The sequence below is a fragment of the Mirounga leonina genome, unplaced genomic scaffold (assembly GCF_011800145.1).
Source record: "Mirounga leonina isolate KUSES-001 unplaced genomic scaffold, KU_Mleo_1.0 Mir_174, whole genome shotgun sequence".
Lineage (NCBI taxonomy): Eukaryota > Metazoa > Chordata > Mammalia > Carnivora > Phocidae > Mirounga > Mirounga leonina.
In genome coordinates this window covers 23,505,667-23,528,242 of record NW_023270451.1, presented here as the reverse complement: position 1 = coordinate 23,528,242, position 22,576 = coordinate 23,505,667, and the positions used below count along the sequence as shown (strand labels likewise).

The 22,576-nt window shown below is 42.0% G+C and overlaps 1 protein-coding gene across 3 annotated transcripts in view; it reads left to right on the top strand.

Annotated features, from left to right (window-relative positions):
- Nucleotides 1-21,070, top strand: part of SLC25A13 (solute carrier family 25 member 13) — a 180,053-nt gene extending 158,983 nt beyond the window's left edge. For all 3 annotated transcript variants that reach the window (XM_035020604.1, XM_035020603.1, XM_035020605.1), the window contains 4 exons: nt 9,004-9,142; nt 19,307-19,465; nt 19,559-19,649; nt 19,925-21,070. In XM_035020604.1, the coding sequence (XP_034876495.1) occupies nt 9,004-9,142; nt 19,307-19,465; nt 19,559-19,649; nt 19,925-20,111 (576 nt within the window). In that variant the 3' untranslated portion in view covers nt 20,112-21,070. The remainder of the gene's footprint in view (nt 1-9,003; nt 9,143-19,306; nt 19,466-19,558; nt 19,650-19,924) is intronic.
- The last annotated feature ends 1,506 nt before the right edge of the window (nt 21,071-22,576 follow it).

Below are 22,576 nucleotides of genomic sequence, written 5' to 3'. Positions count from 1 at the left end.
TGAGTAGGGGGAGCGGCAGGCAGAGGGAGAAGCAGGCTTCTTCCTGCTGAGCAAGGGGCGCAATGTGGGACTCAGTCCCAGGCCCCTGGAATCATGACTTGAGCTTAAGGAAGACATTTAACCAGCTGAGCCACCCAGACGTCCCTAAGATGCTACATTTTGACTATGTTTTTGAATAGTCTACTACTTCTCTGAAAAGTCATTTTCTTCAAGAATAGTTGCATGTAGAAAGGTGGAACATGAAGAGAATACCCAGCTCGACTAGGTGATCAGCCATAATGGTTGACAGTGCAGAGAGTTGGCCTCCAATGAGTGTGCTTGAAGGGGATTGGAATAAAGAGCTTTTTTCTTTCTCCTTGGACTTGGAGATCTACATCAAGGAGAAAAAATAAAAAAGGAATTATCAGGAGTGTTGCCTGTATAATATTGCAACATTTTGAAGAAAGCTTGTAAAGGGAGTGTGTCAAGGACAAGCCAACTTGAGCATCTCCTCTTTAAGGCATTAAGTTCTCCCCATAGGGTTTCTAACCATTGGCAGTTAGGATATTTGAGCTGATCATCCCATCGAAAACAACTAAAAATGTTGGGTAATATACTTTAGTATATTTTGTAAAAGTCTTTTCAAATTTATGAGTTAGTAATATTCAAGCCAAAATTAGGTGAGATAAGCAGAACTCTAAGGCTGGCTTTGACCTTCAAGGCATTTGCCAAACACCTAAACTTGAGCATTAATTGCTGATGTCCCAGGAGACAACCAGGTACTTCCCAGAGTGCTAAGTCTAAAAGAAAAGGGTAGAACTCAGCTGGGCAAGCAAGGCACTTAGGTCACAAAATGTAAGGAGGAACTTAATCTCAGATGCTGACCTTGTATTGAATAGCCCTGTTACTGAGTGCATCTCCAAGTCTCTACTTTAGGGACCACTCTTGCCTTATCCAATTCCTCCTGGTCCTGAAGAAATTCCTCTTCCATAAAGCTGGACCTCAAAGGGTTATACCCTCAGCGTAAGGGTAAAATTAAAATGCTCTCTTTTACCATTCTGGACTGTAAGGAAAATTGCTTTGATTCTGGAGGGAGAGGGGAAAACCCTCCACTGGGAGTAATGAGGAATTCTAAGCTTGTCTCATATGGGTTTGCATGCTGAATTTATATTTCTTGGGTGATATGAAAACTCTCAAGCTGGCAAAGTCTTGCACTAATAGTACCCCCAGGCACCTGACAGAAGCAAACACAAGTTCTCTCAAAAGGATCCCACCTTCACACTTGTTATGATGAGCACTGGGTATTATATGTAAATGATGAACTACTGAACTCTACTCCTGAAACCAATATTGAACTGTATGTCAACTAACTAGAATTAAAAAAAAAAAAAAAAAAAAGCCCATCTTCAACCCAGACCTCAAAGAATTTTCATAGATACTGTTCCAAGGAAAATGAACAGCTCATAGTCTAAAATCTAAAGTCACACAAGGAAACACTTTAAGAAGAGAGAGCAAAAAAACAACAGGCAGCATTTTAAACCTACAAAGACTTAAAATTTCAAAATTATTAGAAACATAAATGAATGTTTTTATTTGTTTTAAAAAATTAAAAAGAGTGAAAATATAATGGTTAAAATTTAAAACTGAACATTTCAAAATTCTGGCTTTAATAACAGATTAAACATAGCTGAAGAGAGAATTAGTGAACTAGAACATAAGAGAATTACTCAGAACAGAGAGACAAAGAGACATTGAGACACAGAGGAAAGTATGAGATGGTCTAATAGGTATAAAAGAAAACCAGAAGGAAGGGAGAGATGGTGTCTAAAAACTCCCTGGAACAATTAAACAGCTGTCAGTCCTGAGATGCAAGAAGCACAACAAATCGCAAGTGGGATAAATAAAAATAATCCAGACTAAACCTGTGCAGTGAAACTGCTGAATACCAGGGCTAAAACACAGCTCACAGATGGCCAGAGAGCAGGTGCCCCCCGAGGAGAATGGTTGAACTGACAACCAGCTTAAAAACTGGAACAGTAAAAGCCAGAAGACATTGGCCAGTGTTTTCAGTGTGTGGAGGAAAAACCTTCCAACCTAGAATTCTATGCCCTGTAAAAACGTCTTCCAGGAACAGAGACAAAATAAAGACCTTGTTTAGACTAGCAAAACTCAAAATGCATTATCACTAACAAGCCCTTACTAAAGGAAATTCTAGAATGTACGTTAGGCGGAAGGAAAGTCCTCCAGATGACAGTTTGGAGATGCAGCAAGGAATGAGGAGCAAAGAAAGTAGTAAATGTTTAGTCTAAATAGCATTGTGTGAATTTAAATATATGTGTGATTGGTAATTACAATGCTTCATGTTTTTAAAGCTAGAATTAAAGTACATTACAATAAGATGGGGGGTTTATAATATAAGTTGTATAAAATGCATGTATTATACAGGAGGAAGGTAAAGATAACAAAGTACGTATATTAGAATTTCCAGGGAATAAACGCTTTAGAGTAAAAACAGACTGTGAACCTTGCAAATAGATAGTGGGGAGACATCAGAAGAAACAAGACAAGAAAGGAAAGGAAAATTGAAAAGGTGGGACATGTTTTATAGATTTGTGTTGTGAAGGTGACATGCTCAGAGACTACAATTCCATGTAAAAAAAAAACTCTGTGCCACTTTCTGGATTTCCAGCCTGTCTAAATACAAGCATCACTGATGGCAAAGCAGCATATGATAGAACAGTAGAGAACTAGAACCAACACAGGAGTGACATTTCCTACAAAAAAAAAACCCTTGAGTCAGCAAGATGCTTTGGTTAGAAGTGCAGTGAAATTAAGGAGAATCCAGTATCCTGAAGGTCCCCGGGCTAAAGAAATTAAATAATAGGTTTTGATATTTCATATTCAAATTGAAGTAATTTCAGTGTCACTGATATCAAGTCTCCGGTTGTTGGCTGGGTCATTTGGTTTTAACACCAGTGACACGATCCCATAACAGGTTGGCACCAGTGCTGTTTCTCAGCAAGATACTGAAACACCCTGTTCAAATCCCAGGCACGTGGGCCTCACTCTCCCTTGACTGGGCAGGAGAGGTGCTGCCCGACTATGTATCCAAGGGTTAACTCACTTGGGAGAAACCAAGAGGAATGCTAAAGATCAAGACCTGACATGCTGCCCATTGTTTGTAGCTCCAGGATCAAAATATACAATTATACATGCCAAATAAATTCTAAACCTATAAGGTAGGAAAGGAGGGGTGGCTCTGAGTACAGGTGCCAGAAGCATTAAATAACCACCTCAGACAAGGTGCACCACTGTTGTCTTGAATGCTGCAGGTCCCTCAGTCTGGCATTTTCCCCCATGCTAGACAATGTGCATTCACTGCAGGAGTCTCTGTTAAGCCTCCGTCTCCCAGACCTGCTGGCTCCTGGTGCCCGGCCCTGACACAGAGGTGCCTTTGTGAGTGTAATTACCTTCCCCTGTATTAGAAATACTCTGTTTCGAGCTGTGGTTGCAGGTACAGCTAGAAGAAGCAGGAATTAGCATGCAAAAAGACCTGCACTGGCCCCTGACTCCTTTATCAGCAATCATTCTTAAGGCTTGTTTTTTGTTCCTCACATTGATTGGGTAGGTGTGATACCATCCAAGATGCGGAGCTTTAAAAGAAGAAAAAAGAGACGTTGGAGATAGCAGTGTGTGTGTGTGTCTGAGAGAGAGAGAGAGACATACAAATCCTGTTGTGTTCTGTCTTTGACAATTTCATGCCTGACAGAGCTGCCAGAGTAAACTTGAGTGGATGATTCCAGCAACTTAAGAACTGATTAAGCTCCCTTGGGCATTTCACAGTGTCCACATCAAAAAAGCCATGAGAAGCAGAAGAAATAATTCTTTTGCCATGGCGATATTGTGGCCCGCGTCTCTGAGCCTCAGTAGCCCATGCTGACTGCAGACGATTAACCGGAGGTTGAGACCAAGCCTTGAAGTTTTCCTGGACTTCTAAAATAGAATGATGACGAGAGGCCTTAGAATGATACAGAATAGGAATGGAGCCAGAGTGGAGAATTAAACTAGATTTGAGTTTTGATTCTGGTTTATTTATATATAGGTCTCCCCTGAGATGCCTTTTATTGTTCCTGTCTGTTATTAGTGGGCCTTTTGTTAAAAAGGAAATAAAAAACCAATAATTTTCCCTCTTTGGAGAAAGTGCTTTAATGAATAGTAAGAGATTAGATGATTGCATTTTGCATTTATGAATTTCCCCCAAGTGATTTTACTGTGTGTTTGGAGGAAATGCAGGGCTGACCAGAGAATGTCTGAGGGCAGAGTTGCCCAGAGAACCAGTGAGAAAGACTTAAGGCAGGAAAATGTGGGGATTTTCTTATAGGGCAAGAACATTTAAAGATTTATTTTAGGTGGCACACACTTTGTAATTTATTAATTTTTTAATGGCCAAAGTAATCATTTCTGTGTTGCTGACGCAGGCTCTTGGGAGCATGGAATGTTGCCTTTGATTATAAAGTTGCCTGTTCAGAATGGCTGATCGCTTAGGAAAGATCAGACGTGGGGCAAGTAGATTTCAAGTCAGAAGGGTTCCGTGTTGTGATGTTGGACTGGAGAATGGGTACTCACCATGAAGTGAAGGATTTATCAAGGAATCTGGGAGAGAAACATTCTCACCATTGGAACTTTAAAAGCCTTTTTCACATCCTGCTTCCCTTTTCATTGTGCTGGAGCCACAGGTCAGATGTTGCCCGAGGCAGCCTGACAAATTGGCACCTGCCTTTGTGCCTTAGACCTGAAGAAAGGAGTGGGGGAAAAGAAGGCGGGGGAAACGTAAGAAGTTTTTTTCTCCAACCTTTTGCAACATTAACTCTCCTTGGGAACTGGGCTTTGATGCCTGGGGTGTGAGAGAGGCCACGGGCCCGCCCTGACTCCAGAGAGTGCCAGGAGAGCCAGGGACATCCACACCTACTCCTTCCCACCATCTTGACGTTGGTAGTGCGGGTGACACCTCCTCGGGACTTGCGTGGTTTTTCCACCATTTATTCCTAAGCCAGCCCCTGGCCCCACAGGTTTTCTTTCTTCCTTGGCTTTTCCTTCTCCCTTTTCTGAGATAATCAGAAACCTGTGACCTCTTTCATGGTCCAATCTTCCCTCTAACACGCATAAATTACTTGACGACATTGTCTGATTTCAGGTAGGAAAAATACATCTTCCAGATCCATTTTTCCTTTGGTGTTTCACAGTGCAGCTCTGCTTTTTCCTTAGATTTGTTCTTTTTTGTATGTTTGCTCGCTTGTGTTTTGATCAGCCCATTTTTTCTTCTCAGGCATCAGGAATGTTTTCAAACATCTTTTTAAGCATGTTGCACCCCTTACTAGACACGTGTTCTCACACAGATACAGGGTTTATTGCCATGATTTCAGGACAGGGGGGAGCTTTCCTTCTTGGGAAACCAGCTGCTGCTTCCCGTGGCCTTACTCTCTGGTGTCACAGAGAGGTTTCTAATTTCACATCACATCTTCCCGTGGCCTTCTGATCATCTTGAAACCATGTAAGCATCAGAGAGGCTCAGAGCTGTCTTTCTCTCCTTTTTTACACTTTTCATATTCCAATACAAAATCATCAACTACTTTAACCTTAGCTCTGTTGTATCGTTCCCAACAAATTATAGATCTTTGTTTGAAAATACTAAGAGCTTGGCTTTGGTTTCTAATATATATCTCCAAGAAATGAGTTCGTTTTCCTTGTAGGAGCCTGACAGTGTATCCCAAAGCCTCTTGTTAATCTTTTTAATTGTGCGTTGTTGTTGTTGTTGTTGTTTCTGTGTGACTTGGCAGAGTCAAATCAATGTCACCAGAACATGCCTTAGGCCCAACTGACAGCCAGAGATTTTGCTGAGTGTTCTCTAGCCCCTGGTTCCTGGCCCCTGGGTGCTTACTCTCTGAAATAGGCAACATTGATATAGGCAGATAGAAGAGCATGAAGAAAATCAGAACAGCATTGAGAAAGTGCAGACAGTGTGGAGCTGTATGGAATTCACTCCCCGTCTGCCTCTAGTTAAAGAATCCTCCGTGGGAAGGGTGGTATTTGGGCTTTAAATGAATGAAGAGGTGATATTCAGGGAGTTGACGTTCCCAGCTTAGCAATCATCAAGGTAGTTGCAGGGTATACCTGGATTGATCAGATGAATGGGCATTGAGTGGCTTTACCTGAGAGGAACCAAGCTGACCAAGGAGAGGAAAATGGGAAAGTGAAGTCATTACAAAGTTTTGAGAAGGGTGAGAATACGGGGCCTAATTCACAGGACAGCTAAGACCAAAGATGGCCGTAGAGTTTTGCAAACAATAAATAGAAAGGAAATTTAGGCAGAATGGCTAAGTAATGAAGGAGATGTTAAACCATACCAGTCCCTACCTTTCCACCCACCCCGCCAACAAAAAACCCACAAAACCGTACACCATGAATTTAAGGAGAAGAAAAGGATAACTCAGAACCACAGGATGATGGTCTCAAGTATGGAATACTTACTAATATTACTGTTGAAGGAAATGCTCCAAAAACATTTTTGGTTATATTGGTTATCCCTGGCTGGTGAAGATTAAGCAATTTAAATTGTTAATGCTTTTCTGTATTGTCTGTGATGAGCAGTTAATATTTTATAATCAAGGGGGAGAAAACATTTTAAAGGAAAACTATTACCAGCAAAAAAACAGACTGAAGTTTGGCTCTTAGATGTGAAGATTTGGGAGAAGAGGTTAAAAGTAAAAACTGATAGATTTAGTAAAAAGCAAGATTTGTGGGAAGAATTGTATCAGCCTAAAAAATTACTCCAAAGAGATCTGTTTAGAAAGCCAGTAATATGGCAGTGTTTCTTTTACTATATAGAGTTGTGCGTGAAGAAGATTTCACTGGGGGCTCCTGGGTGGCTCAGTTGGTTAAGCGTCTGCCTTCGGCTCGTGTCATGATCCCAGGGTCCTGGGATCGAGCCCCGCATCGGGCTCCTTGCTCTGCGGGAGGCCTGCTTCTCCCCCTCCCTCTGCTGTTCCCCCTGCTTGTGTTCCCTCTCTCTCTCTGTCAAATAAATAAAAAAAATAAAAATAATAAAAATTAAAAAAAAGACTTCACTGATCTTCATTTGAATTGGTTCTTTGGCATCTAATTTGAATATCTCCTGAACAGAGTCTGCCCTGCAGTAAAGGGCTAATGGCACTTACAGGAAGGTCTGGAGGCAAATGAGGCAACGGAAGTAAAAATAGTGAAACAGCCAGGTGAGGGTCTTGCCCGCCCACATTAACTGATCGTAAGGGAAGGACTGGATGTGCGCATGGATCCTGTCATTCTCCTGTACTTTTCCCCCTTGAAAAAGTGTGTGTTGGGGGGGGGGATTTGAGAGTCCTTTCCTGTGTTTTGGACCTATCTCTGGTTCTGCCTCCAAGGATGTCCCCTGAGCAAGCCATTAGTGTGGCCCTTAATAAATGTGCAATTGATAGATTAATAATCATTCTGGGCATCCGTTTGTACATATATATAAAAGGAGAATTTGGGTGTGGTGGATTTTGTGGTTCTTCAGTTAGGCATTTAACAGTTTGGGGATAGACAAGTTACAGAAGTGTGGGTCGATTGGCAGTACATGATGTAGATCTGCTCCCCCCCTGCCCCTTTTTCTGAATATCTATACAGAATGGACAGAGGTATCTTAACACATCCATGGGTAAGTTGACTGAGGAAAAGCGAGCAAGACAGAATCCAGATTCTAAGCATTTGTTCTAGTTATAGGATAGGCCAATCTAGGATGAAGTTTACTAGGATGAAACAAAGCCCTGCTTATGTTACTTACTTAAGGCAACTAATTAACTTACAGTATCCCTAGGTTAATGGCAATTTGTATTAAAAAGACTAGGGGTTTTATTACCCACAGTCTCAATGTGAGTCAGGAGTGTAATGATGGTGTCAGAAAGCCAAAGCTATAGTAACAGATGTGTAGTGTTAGGAACTTTGACAGAATGGAGCCTAGCTTCAGGCAAAAATCCCCAAGATCCAGCATCACTCAACCTTACTAAATGTCACTGGGCTGGGCTAGATCTGTTGAATCTGGATGGAGTCGTTATTTTCTTTCAAGAATCTCTCAATTTGGTGGAAATTTTTAGGTATGAGAAATCTGTGAAAGAAATGGTATTAAATCATTAGGTGTTGAAAAGGGGTGACTTCCTTCCCATTTAGCCTGCCTATGACACAGTATATGTCTTGTGGTTTTCATTAGAATGCTATGTTTCTGGGCACGCACCAGTTCTCAAGGTCTCCCCATGCATTATTTTGGCACCAGAAATTATTTGAAGACTTTGCTCTAGTTGCTAATTGCTCTACACACAGCTCTTAAATGGGTAGGAATTATTGTAAATATTTTAAGGCTTTACAACAAGAATTTATCAATGTTTCATACCCTGGAGGAGAAGGGGTAAGTATGTGAATAAATTAGGGGATCCATGAATCCCTTGAAAAGGTATATAATTTTTTACGTATGTGTAATTTTTTCTGGGAAAGAGTCCAGCACTTTCATCAGAGTCTCAAACAAGACAAAAAAACAAACCTCTCCCCCTGCCACCTATATAATTTGTCTACTTCCTAGTATGTAAACAGAGGAGTACCTTGGTTGTTGCTGCCCATCTTCTGAGAACAGATACTCCCTGAAACGCCAGTGAGTGACTTGCCATCAGTAGGGATTTAAAAGGATGTTGCACGCAGAGTTCCAAAAGTGTTTAAATCGAAATCTTATCATTGGAACAAATGAGAACTATCCCCTTCTTGCTCAAACCACACAATAAGATTAGTTTTATTTTTAAAAAGAGAATTCAGATTTATTACTTGCAGAATTGGGGTTATTTTTTTTCTGTTCCCCTTTCAACTTGTGAGTACAAACTTGGTCTCCTCCAGGAATATTTTGTTCTGAGGTAAGTTCCAGAAAAGCTTGATCTTCTCAATGGGATATGTGTTTCATGTGGTTTTTCTTCCTTTTCAAATGCACAGGGCGCCAAAGCATGCTTTCTGCGGGACATTCCTTTCTCGGCCATCTACTTCCCGTGCTATGCTCATGTGAAGGCTTCCTTTGCAAGTGAAGGTGGGCAGGTTAGCCCCGGAAGCCTGCTCTTGGCCGGTGCCATAGCTGGTGAGTGGCCCCCACAGAGCTCTGTTCTCCCCCGGCCCCTCCCGTGTTACTGCCCAGAAATTTTTTGCTTACAGTTCTTGAGAGGGGACTTATGAGGCGGCTGTAGATTGCTTTGAATAGATACTGAAAAGAAAGGAGAAGAAATTAATCTTCTGGCAGATTAGATTAGGCAAGCTTAATTTCTTAACTCCAGAAAAGGCTCATTAAAATATGGTGCATTTTGTGGTATTGTTAAGTAAATAAAAATTTTTAAAAAAATTAATTAAAAAGCTACTAAATAATAACTACTGCTTACATTCTGGACAAGCATTTATGTACTATTTTGGTTAGATGCCTTTACTTTAAGCACGAGTATTCACATTTTTAAAACCTTTCAGCTGAACCGTTATCACTGTTCTGTGAAGTGAAACTATGAAACAGTATAGAACTTCTAATTTATTTATTTGAGAGAGAGAGAGAGAGAGCACAAGTGGGTGGAGGGGCAGAGGGAGAGGGAGAAGCAGGCTCCCTGTGGAGCAGGGAGCCCGATGCAGGACTCGATCCCGGGACCCTGGGATCATGACCTGAGCCGAAGGCAGATGCTTTACCAACAGAGCCACCCAGGAGCCCCAGCAGTAGTTATTATTTAGGTAAAAGTAACGTAGTAGAATTAGGACGACTCAGCCTGAGGAGATACCTGATTCCTCATAGTTGTATTACAGGAACAGGATATGTTAATTGAGCCCCAGAGGGAAATGACTCTTGTTTTCAGTGCTACAATGAATATGTCAATAGAAAAAATATATATATACAAAGGGGGAGGTTGGCTTCTACATCCCAATGTAAATTCCCAGAGAAAATTTGATTATGGCCACAGCAGGAATCCATTCGATCTTTGATGCTTCTTGTTCAGTGACCCTAAAGGCTCAGACACTCTGGATTCGCTCTCCAGGTGGTGGCAAACATTTAATGAGTTAACAAACCCTAAGGCAGTCGTGGGATGCCTGGGTCCAAATGTTTTTGATACAGGTGTTGTTCTCCAGAGATAGGTGGCTTGAGTCTCAGGAGAACAGCCCCCTGCTCTGAGAAGTTGTTTGCTGTTTTGTGGGCCCGCCTGTAGCCTGAAGAGTCCCTGAAGGCAGGCACCAAGGAGCGCCTCTTTAATTCTTCGTTAATCCCCTTTTTTCAAAGGCAGTGATGTTGGTAAATGAGGCAGAGTTGTCCTTTCCCGGCTGCTCTGGGACCTTCATCGTAGGAGGCCACTCTGCCTCTATCAGGAAATCATGATTTTGAGACTAGACTATAGAATTCCCAGTTTTAATCCCAGTGTAGCCATTGATTAACTGTGTCCTTTTGTATGTCCTTTACATGTGCATAAATGAGTATTTTTTAAACCAAAAGGTTATAATACAGTGCATTTTGTGCATTGTACAGTATAAATTACTTCCTGGAAATGAGGTAGCCTACTGGGGAGAAGTGCCGTACCACTCAGGAGTGTGTTCCATAGACCAGTTACATAACCTCTCCCAAGCCTCAGCAGCTGCGGCTATGAACGGAGACAATAACGGTACCAACTCCAGAGTGTGCCTGTGAGGTCCAGGTGGGCACAGCTGTGTGACGGACTGTGCATCCTGCCCGGCGTACAGTAATGGTAGCCAGCATGGCATGGACTCCGAGGATCCGTCTGCAACCTACCCCAGAAATCAGCTGTAAAAACAGAAGATATGTGTTAGAGCACAAAGTCTAGGACTCTCTCCAAGCCGTGTTTTCCTCCCACCACAAAAATAACACTTTTAACTCTTCCCTTAGAGAAAGGTAGCCACCTAGAAGGGATTTCATCTCTGGGTAGGAATTTCCTAAGGAATCCATGCTGCCAGGGCTGTAGAAATTACTAGCGGATTTTTTTTCTCTTTTAAGGTTTATTTTCTTCCTTCTATCATTTTTATGACTGGGAAAATACTATAGCTGATTGTAAAATATTTGGAAAGTAACTGAAAGGGTAATTAAGAAAACATTATCTATTGTTCCACGACTGTAAGAATCCCTATTTAACATTTCTGCTCGTTCATTTCTCCTTGCGTAGTTTTTAACAGAGTTATGATCCCACTGTGGAGATGGGGCTTTCACTTACTTTCAGAGCTGAAGCACTGATAGCCAGCACGGCAAGAGGCTCATGGCATATCGCTGTGGGACCAGACTAGGCAGGTTCACATTCCACTTTCCCCACTTAGACCTGTATGATCTGCACAGGTTCTGTAACCCCTCTCTACCTGTTTCTCCATCTGCCTATGGGGTGAAGAACAGTCATAGTCTCATAAGATTATTATAGAGATCAGTAGATGTAAGTTAATAAATGTGAAGATCCAAGAAAGTGCCTGGCATATAATATTTTTAAGTGTTAGATAATATTATATGTCTTTTAAAACTTTATAAACCTAGTTTTTAACTGCTGCATATTTACCTAACCCTCAATCTTAGATACCTAAATATTTTTGAAAAAAATTTAAATACATTATTTCGTAAAAACAAAAAAAACCACATATTTTTGCTTAAAGGCTTTTCCCCTATTGTGGGGCATTTTCTTTAGACAAATCAATTCTCTAAAGTGAGTTTGCTGGTAAAACGTATGTCTTATTTTTAATGCATTACCACATTATTCTTGGAAGTTGGAACTGGAACATGCTGCAGTTTTAGCCCTGTGGCCATCCCAGTATCTTTCAGAGTTGGTTTCAGATACCTTCTCTATTTGTTGTCTACGGCTGCATAACGGACTACCCCAAAACTGACCAGCTGGAAACTGCAAGCACTGATCCTCTCACAGTCTCTGTGGACTGCGAGCGGCTTATCTGAGTGCCTCTAGCTCCCCGTGTGTCATGTGGTTGCAGGCAAGGTGTCAGCGGGAGGCTCGACTGAAGGTGGAGGATTCACTTTCAAGGTGGCTCAGTCACATGGCCATTGGCAAAGAGGCCTCAGTTTCTTGCCACGCGGCCTCACTGTTGGTCACCTTGGATGTTCTTGTGACATGGTAGCTGACTTCCCCCAGAGCCAGGTCAGAGAGTGATGAAGAGACAGGGGAGAAGGGTGGGTGGAAAAAGACAGGGAAAGAAAGCAAAGAGGTAGGCTGCCGTGTCTTGCATGACCAAGCCTTGGAAGTCACACTCCTTCATTTCCACATCATCCTGTTGGTTACATCCATCAGCCCTGTGTAACGTACAGGAAGACTGAACAGAGGCAGAGGTGTGCATACAGGAGGTAAGGTCATTGAGAGTCATTTGGGAGCTGGCTGCCATGCTTTATTTTCATTTTATTGTCCATCTTCTCCTTCCCTGTAGGACAGGAAACTACAAGACAGATTGTCTTTGGTTTTGTTCTTCAAAGAACAGATTAGCCTCAAAGCTTGATCATCTTGCATATTCCTCAAATCTGTATAAACTCTATCAGAAGAACTAAGCTACTTTTTCAATTTAGTTACAGATACCGGAAGCCAGTGGCAAATGTCGTAACTACCATTCTCATTGAAGTTAGGGATAAGACAAGGCTGTGTCTATCATCCTTGTTTTTCAGGCTTATTTTGGAGGTTCAGTCAATGTGGTAAAATAAAGAAAAAAGTGAGAGGTATAAATTTTAGGAAGGAAGATCTGAACCTATCATTATTTGCAAGTAGTTATTTAGCTTAATCCAAATAAAAATGCCTAAAAATGTATCAGAATTAATAAGTAATGTATTTTGTTACAGGATGAACATAAAATCTATATAGAGTGATAAGCAGGTAAGTGATGTTAGAGGGGGAAGTAGGGCAACCAGCTAGCTGCTCAGGGTCGAACCTTGCCCGGCAGGCTCAGCCAGATGGGGGAATTCAGTGTGGAGAAGGGCAGAAAGACTTCTGTGTAGACACGTGTTGTGTCCAGTGCAACACTATCAAGAAGGGCAGGAGCACAGAAATGCCCACGTGTGGGCTGTTGGATGGAAGATGGGTCGGGCCCCCACATTCCCTCTGTGGATGCCAGTGAGAGCAGAGCCATTTCCTAGGGAGAAGACACACTGGTGGAGTAGGCCCAGAACCCCAGAAAGTAGGGCCAGAGGGAGCTGTGTCATTAAGAGAAGGGAGAAAAGCTTATCTCAAAATAAGCACAACGAATAGCAGCTGACCACTAACTTTTTTATTATAATACAGAAATGTCTCCTTACTATTTTTGTGTATTTTTATATAAATTATAATTTTAGATTTAAGTTGCTCTCCTACACAGAGTACATATAATTTTTGTTGAACAATTGTATTATAAATAAGATGGATCTGGGATTACATTAATATGATCATGCTTTCTATATTTTGATAGTAATTTGTTATTCAGTAAGTCCTATCTTTTTCTAAAAATTCTGTTTGACCTGAAGTTAGATTATACTTCAGCAGTATTTTCACAGAGGTGGTTGTTGAGATCTCAAAACCTAGAGAATACTGATTTTTTTTTTTTTTTTTTTTTAGATTTATGTATCTGGTTGTAAACTGGGACTATCTTTAAATTACTGGGAACATCTCCAGTATTTCACAGGGTAGAGTAAATAAGCCTAACTGATACTTGAATTTATGTTCATTGACCAACATGCCTTCGTGTGTCAGAAGGTGAGAGCTGAAGCAGGGAGCCTGAAATTAAGAAACTAAGTTTTAATTCCCTGTGATGAACGTGTTGCTTTTTGATGCAGGAAGGGCATTTCAGTATGGCTTATGGATAATCTCAAATAAAGCATATCTAGCACTTCTCAATTTTTAGAGCTTCGTCATACCACATGATTTTAATTGTCACGATGAGATAAAGAATAAGTCAACTTAGACTAAGTTATAATTCGGGAGTATCTTTCAAAGCTGTTCAGTACACAGACACAGAATTACTAAATATGTGGGACTGTCAGGACGCTTTTGCAAACATATTAAAAGGATTAAGTTAGGAGAGAAGTAGTATTGACACAAATTTGTTAAATGATGTGGACATAAAGTTAAGATAACTTAAAAGCAATTCTTAGATCCTTAAAAAAAAAAAGTAACGGGAGATTGAATCAAAGTGATAGACCGAGCATATTCATCCGTCTCTCCTCTTGTCCCAAATACCTGAAAATGTCAGAAAATACATTTTTTTATATTCAGTTAGCCAACATATAGTACATCATTAGTTTCTGATGTAGTGTTCAATGATTCATTAGTTACATATAACCCCAGTGCTCATCACAGAACGTGCCCTCCTCTGAAAATACATTTTTTAAAACTCCTGTTGTCCTAGAAAATGTTAGCTCCAGCCCTCAGAAGGCAGGAAACAGAAGCTTGCTGAGTCTGAAACTGGACTGAAGGGTGCCACAACCCAGGACACTGGCGGGAGAAACTGCTCTTAATTTAAGAACAGAACAGGGGAATTTTAAGTTCTGAGTGAGTAATAGACTACCGAGAGTAGTGGAGGCCTGAAGGCAAATCTGTAACAGGAGTTAAAGAGCTGCCTTCAAGGCAGGAAGGTGGGGCTTTGTCCTCCCTGCTCCTTCTTGTCTGGAGCTTCAGGCAACACTTAAATCCAGACCATGAAAGCCCAGAGCTGTTTCCCAAAGAGAGGCATCGCCTTCCTGGAGAGGGCAATGTAAGGAACTGAAGGAAAGTAGGGTAAGGCTTACTTAAGGTTCCAGATCTTCACCCCAGATGGCAAAAATAAAGAAGGAAATGAATGGTAGCTCTTCCCAAGAGGGATATAAAATAATTTCTTCTACTTCCAGAGTGAAGCACTCCATATTCCAGCAACTTGGAAGGTCCCAACCCTGCCAGGCCACCTTACTACCTTGTACCTAATTTACAGGCCTCCCCCATTCCACAAAGCCCATTGCTGGCCCTCCCGCTCAGGAAGAAACTGACCTTGGGGTGGTAGAAACCAGTGCTACACTAATCAGTCTATTCTTTGAACTTGAATATCAAAAGATAGCCAGAGGTCCCTCAGACGAGGAGCAACAAGAGAAGTAAACAGGAATTTCAGGGAAAACAGGCAATTCAAAGAAAAAAAGAACTTTTAAGAACTGTCGTTAGGATCTGCAGGGAGATTTGAGAAGAACAATCTTACTTTTCAATGTTTTTTATTTTAAGAGGGGTGTGAGAGAGAAACCAAAGCAGGCTCCACACCCAGCACAGAGCCTGATGCAGGACTCGATCTCACGACCCCGAGATTATGAACTGAAACAAAATCAAGAGTCAGGCACTTAACTGAGTCACCGAGGCGCCCGTTGAGAGGAACAATCTTAAGGAAGCTTTCCTTTTTTTTTTTTTTAAAGATTTTATTTATTTGACAGAGAGAGACACAGCGAGAGGGGGAACACAAGCAGGGGGAGTGGGAGAGGGAGAAGCAGGCTTCCTGCCGAGCAGGGAGCCCGATGAGGGGCTCGATCTCAGGACCCCGGGATCATGACCTGAGCCGAAGGCAGACGCTTAACGACTGAGCCACCCAGGCACCCCTTAAGGAAGCTTTCTTGGAAATTAATAAAGGGATCACCAAAATTAAAAACCCATAAATGGTGTGAATGATAGAACCATTCCAATCCATATCCATTATGTTCAAAGAGCAAATTACATCTGGAAGATAAAGTTATGGGAAAACAAGAATTAAAATATGGAGCAAAAGTACAGAGCTCAAAAAGGAAGAGCAAATGCAAGAGACGTGTAGGATTAGTCCAGGAAGTCTAACATCTATTTAATAGGAGTTCCTTGGAGAGAAGTCATAGGAAAGCAGACTCAAAACAAATCAGTAATAAAAGTTGACTCATCTTTTCATCTGCAGTCCTAGCTACCTTCAAAATGCCAAGAAGAGGATGTCTGGAACCTCGATGGCATTCCCAGGCACACCAGCATTCAGGAGGGAGGGCAAATCTCAAGTTCTTTTTCTCCCATAACTCAAAGGATACGCCTTACAGACATTGTTGAAGCAAAGTGAAAAGTGAATTTTAGAAAGAAGAAAATATGGGATGTATGAAACAGAGCAAATAAAAGTTAAACCTTTTAGGTAGAGTTAAATACCTGGTGACTTTAGTATATGTATTTTTATGTAAGAAGGGCTTGTTGGCGAGGGCTGCAAATACTAATTTATTGTACGTACTGTAAATATTGTGCTTATGTGATAAAAATATATATAATATTTAAGTTAGGAAAGGATGAAGATGAAAAGGGAAACACCTAGAAGCAGAGAAAATAAAAACCACAAGATAGGATAGCAGAAATAAGTCTAATAACCACAATTATAGCCACAATTGAATGGATTCAATGCCCCTAGTAAAAACAAATGCCTATTTTAGACAAGTTGTGAAAGCAAATCTAGTCATCTGAAGTTTGAGAAAACAGTGACCTAGAACAACTGAAAGAGAACGGATTGAAAAATATGTATTAGGCAAATACCAACAGTAAGCAAGTTTAGCAATATTAATGTCAGACTAAATGGAATTCGGGGTTTAAAAATAGCGCTCCAAAGCACAGAGGCATATTTGACACTTACAAAAGATAAAATTCACTGAGAAGATAGTGCCACCCTAAATAAAGAGATAAACTGAGGCAAGCTGAAATGAGCAGGAGTTGAGTTTATTCAGAGCTAGTGGAGAAACCGCGTGCCATTAACAAGCTGCAGGCGAGTCTGTGGGCAAGGAGCGCGAGATGGGGGGTCCAGGCGGCATCCAAGCGGTAAACTCATGGCTTGAGGATGGGGAGACGTTGCTTGCTGGATGTTCACTGGTCAGGAGATAAATCTCAGTCTTCTGCAAATCAAGCGTTTATGGAAAATCAGTTTGTCGGTTCTCAAGTTCCGTTCTTCCGAGGGAGCGTGCGTGAGAATGTCCATCTCATACCCTCTGGTTCCATTTCAAACCGAAATCCTTTCACGGTATATTGCCATCAGCCACTATGTATTATCAACATACTGTTGTTTTATAAAACCTCAACTTAACAGTAGGATAAGAACATGATATTTTTCTCATTCCAAATCTTGACACTTCTCTTAGAAGCTGATCCATCAAGTAGATACTATAGATAAGGGTGCAGAGGGAATTAGTGAAACTCTTAACTTTGATCCAAAATAAATAGATATTAACTTTGTATTCCATAAACAGAGAAGCACATTCTTTACAAATGCTGATGGGATATTTGTGAGAATTGCAGATTTCTTGCCCCTAAGTTGTATTTTGCTGGTTGTACTTTCTTTTTGTTGTAAATGAACTTCTGCTCTCTAGGTTCTGGGCCCCCTTTTAAAGGGTTATAATTTTATACTGGGCTGAGGAACACCTCAAATGGTTCTTGTCACAGAGGTAGTCGGTAGCCACAAGGTCTCATCATTTGTCTCATCACTGAAGCATGGGGCAGGCTGCTGTTGAGGAACCTGGAAGAAGCCTCTCTGTTTCCTAGCCATCTCTTGCTCCCCCATCTTTGGGAATAGAGAAAGCGAGACCTCTTGATCGGTGTTGTCTTAGCCTTTTGGAAGCCAGGAGAGACGAGGCAAATTGACTAAGTCTTTGCCAACCCTGGCCCCCCAAAATCAACAGATTTCTGGCGGCCAAGCTCTTTTTAGTAGATACTGCGTTCCTGGCCTTGCGCTGGAGCAGCCTCAGGCTGTTCTCCAGGGTTTTAGCCAGTCTTATACCAGAAGCCCTCCATCCACACAGAGACCCGCAGTTACTGGAGGAGACGTTTTACCCATGTTATTGCCTGTGTGTCTCCCACTGTCCCTCGGACATGCCTGCTCACTGTCGCAAGGAGGATTTTACTACGTGCCTAAAGCAGACAGCCTTGCTAAACTCTTTCTAAACCAGGAAGTAAAATGTAATGGGTGGTATGAACACAGTGGGTTTCTCAGCATTTTTCATGTTTCCTTCCATTATGTTGGAGGATAAATTCCTGGCTCAAAGTTAAAATAATTCCTCCAAGTTAATAGGAAATTCAGTATGACTTATCCAGTGAAGCATTGGATATAAAGTGAGCTTTGTCACATGCAAAAAATGTGATATATTTTATAAAAAACAATTACTTCAGATGAGTGTTTGTGAGGAGCTCAGTAAAGATGGAAGAGGAAGAGATGCAACTTAGTAATATAAATGCAAACGTGTACAGTGCAGATTTCCCCAGGCACGCGTGCGTGTACCCACACCCCCCCCACACACACACACTGTAACTTTAAAGCTGCCTGTTAGAAGGATGAGATGTACGTGTGAGCCAGACCACGTTGGTTTGGACAGAAATTCTTACAGATTTATTAAGCCTTAAAAAAAGCAAAGGAGATTTATGCATCTGCATTTGACCAATTTGGTTTGGAATAGGTTCATAATGGAAAAGTAATAAAACCATAAGAGACAGTGTCTTCTGAGTACAGTCTCGCTTTTAAAAAATCTAAACATGGGCTGCCCCGTTTTGGATAAAATGACTGTAGAAAAATTTCCCATTGGTAATTTTGGGAGGGTTTTGTTGCTGTTGTTGTTCCTTTTTCATTGATTATCAGCCAGTACAAATTTTCAGCTTTCTGTCAAATATTTTTTCTGGAGATGTCAGTTTTAGGAAAAAGGAATCCTGAAGTATTATCTGTGGGAGTCTCCATCTCTGGTCACCACCCCACCCCCACCCCCCCTGCACGCACACACACACACAGAGTGTTTGCTTAGCCCTCAGTAAAGGCTTTTTCTGGTGTACCTGGAGAGGTTAGGCTTTGGTGGGTAGGGGGTGGTTGAATGTGTGTGAGAAGTGAGAAGGCACCTCGTGGGACTGCCAGCAGCCACAGATAAGCGTGAAGAGGAAACGCATAACAAACTTCACCTCTGAAAATCGGACCTAATAACTTTGCAAGTTTCTGATTTAGATGGGAAGAAGAAAAAAGAAAAAAAAAATGCTATCTCCGTTTGTTGCGCTTGAAGTAGCGTTATTGATAAATAATTCCTTAAAACCATTAAGGAATACAGTCCTACACCGAAGGGGTTGGGTGCCTGGGGGACGGGGGAGGGAGGAATGTCTGCACAGCCTCCATCACTGCAGTCAGGGTAGTCCTGGCTGTACCTCCCAGAGAGGACGGCAGAAGAGGCATTTGATTTCGTCGGACTCTTAACTTTCTTTCCACGGCCAGCAGTTGCAGTGGAAAGCACAGTTATTTTTATATGGCGCGAATGTGATCAGACTGTGATGGCGGTGCTCTCCTGCAGGTATGCCCGCGGCATCCTTAGTGACCCCTGCCGATGTTATCAAGACGCGATTACAAGTGGCCGCCCGGGCTGGCCAAACCACTTACAGCGGAGTGATGGACTGCTTCAGGAAAATACTGCGGGAAGAAGGCCCCAAAGCCCTGTGGAAAGGAGCTGGTGGTAGGGAAATAATTTGTTCTTAACTAAACCTTTCGGATCGGGTAAATTTTTTAAAAACCTAATTAGAGCTGTTGTTTCCCCATTTCTTCAAAGCTCGTGTGTTTCGATCCTCCCCCCAGTTTGGTGTAACTTTGCTGACGTATGAATTGCTACAGCGATGGTTCTACGTTGACTTTGGAGGCGTGTAAGTATCCCGCTAAGTCCGCAGCCAGGTTGCCGCTCCTCCTGTACTCAGTCGCTCTTAGGAAGGGTACGTCACTCTAATTCCGCTGATGAAACAGACAAGATGCAGGAAAATACGGAAATCATGTAACCAGACTCATTCCCAAGGGGAACATACAACCAGCTAGAATTCCACAACTCCTTTATGTGATGCGAATTTCCACAAACTCTGAATGTTATTTTTACCAAGGTAAAAAATGATAAAACAGATTCTCGCCCAATTTTCTCTTCTTTTAGGAAACCCATGGGATCAGAGCCAGTTCCTAAATCCAGGATCATACTGCCTGCTCCCAATCCTGATCACGTTGGAGGCTACAGACTGGCAGTTGCGACATTTGCAGGGATTGAAAACAAATTTGGACTTTACCTACCTCTCTTCAAGCCGCCGGCTTCTACCTCAGCGGTGATCAGCGCAGGCCCGTAGGAGGAGCCCGCTGGGGGTGGAGAGTGCCTTGTCTCCCATGGAAACAGTGTTCCTCCTTTCACTTCCATCTCTTGTTTAAATTCAAGTGGAGGCTTTTTATAAGGTGAAATCATTCATTTTCTGTGTGTTTTCTTAACCGGATCATTGTGAAATTATTCATAATTATTCTTTGGGCCTCTGCTCACGAACCTGTGTGTGTATCTGACATTTACTGGGATTTGGTCAACACTAACATGTTTGGGGAAAGGAACAAGTCTGAATTGAAGTTAGAGCTACTCTCCTTGGATTAGGATTATAGTCCCAAAGAGATTACTGAAAGGCAATCATGGTGCTCAGAGCAAAGTGTTTCATACATGTTTCAACTGGTAGGAAGCTGGGTGCATATTTATCACTATAAAAAACACTGGAAGAAATGAAAAAAATGATCAGAAATAGCCAGCTTGGCTTCAGATTTTAAACATGTACTAATTCTCTTTCTGGATTATATTATGAAGCTTTTATATGAAAACCTTTTTTTTTTTTTTTTTTTTTTGGTAATGAAAACCACATTGAGGATGTTTCATAATCATACTGTTAGTGGTACCAAGACTCTTAGAGAGAAGTCCTTGTATTTTCAGGAAGTACTTTAGGTATTATATCCCGTAGACAGAGAACCTGGGAGCTGCAGCACCTCTCCGGGATGTGCTAATTTTGGATCACGGCTCATCTGATGACACGTGCTGGTCACTGCCTGTTACAGCAGACGCTGTGGGACCACATGCCCCCAGCACTGGCGCCTGCCTCCGTGCCCTCCCGGCCCTCCCGTCGTCGGCACCTATCGCTTTTAAAGTCCCATTCATTTTGAATCATGTGAGACAAATATATTCTGATACACATTTTTATTTAATTTGTGGTGCCTTGCATAATGGTCAGAAGGCTCAAGTGTTTGTGAAGGAGGAAATAAACTATTTTTAAAGCTATTGAATTGTTTGCTCTCGTGTATGTCAGGTGGTGAATGACTACAATAATTGTCATTATTGGACTCTGTATGTTTCATTTTCAGGGTGCTTTTATCCCTGTTGGCATGGTTCTATCCTCCTGGTCCTTCAAGGTCATGTGTACCCTGATTTTCAGTGTGTCGACATTCAGAGTGAGTAAAAGCAATGACATTTAACCCTAGATAAGCAAGGAGCCCAGCGCATGGACAGTTTTCCTGTAGTCATCCCCAGTGCTTTGGGCAGTTTCTTACCGTGAGCGTTTATACAGATTTTCATTTTATAGTGTGAAGTTTCACTGGAAGGTGGGCATGAAAACTGGTATGAAATGGCAGTTGTGTTTTCTAATCTTCTCTGATTCTTCCTCATACAAAAACCAGATGTCACTGTATCTAACATTTGGTGGTATTTGGCCAACACTATCATTTGGGGAACGAAGCTAGTCTTGAACCAGAATTTAGAGCTTTTGGACTTCTTAGACTCTGGCGAGGCTACTGAGAACCTGTGAGCGGTCAGTCTGAACTTTCTGAATCTCCACAATGTCCCTCCAGGAGAGACAGCCACTTTGCAGTCTCGGTCCGACTTTTAGAGTCAACGGGTTGACATTCGAAATTACTGTTCAAAACTGACGGGCGTCAAAACAAAAGAAAATCGGGGAGCATCAACACCATCATGAGTCTGATTTTTTTTTTTCTTAAGTGAACAAAAGCTTTGTTAGTTTCACCAGAAACAGCACAAAGATGGATGTGGCTCCCTTCATGGTTTCGCAAAACCAAAGCAAAAACCGCTCCTCTATCTACCCATCCTTAGCCCCAGTCGCCGCTCAGTGTGATACATGATAAATATTTACATTTTAATCCCAAAGACCAGTCACAAAACTCCAAATAATGTCTTAGAAATTTGGGTAGTGTGGCAATAACAAATCACTCAAGCTCTGGTATTTTGAACGTGGACAGAAGTCCCTCAGTGTAAATTTCTGCATTCCTTTTTCTTCACTTGCTGGAATTTTGTGGGAGATCAGATTTTCATGCTAACAACAGTGACCCAAATCTCAGAAGAGGTGCATTGCCCTGCCTGCTTCTTCAAGAGCCATTGCTATATTTGCCTGCCACTGAGGGTGATTCTCTTCAGTAAAGGAGAAACCAGAGGAACCGGGAAGCCAAAGGAGATGGAGCCCCGGGGCCGTGTTTCTTTAAAATCCTTGGCTGCTTCTGTTCAGGATAGGCTGTGACTTGAGACACTTTGAAGGAGGCCTAATTTCCATCTGAGCTCTGCTCAGTGGGTGGTGTGACTGTGACATCCTTGAATAGGACTGCAATCACTGCGTGGTGAAAACCACGTCAAATTTGTTCTGGGTTTTCCTTCTTCCTGAAGTGACAGCGCAGGACGTCATCGGCAGGGCCGTGGCTGCTGTTCTTGCAGCCGGTCACTCCCCCCCCCCCCAATGCTGAGGAACCGGAAGCTGGGGAAGGCCCACGCTGCCTGCCCACG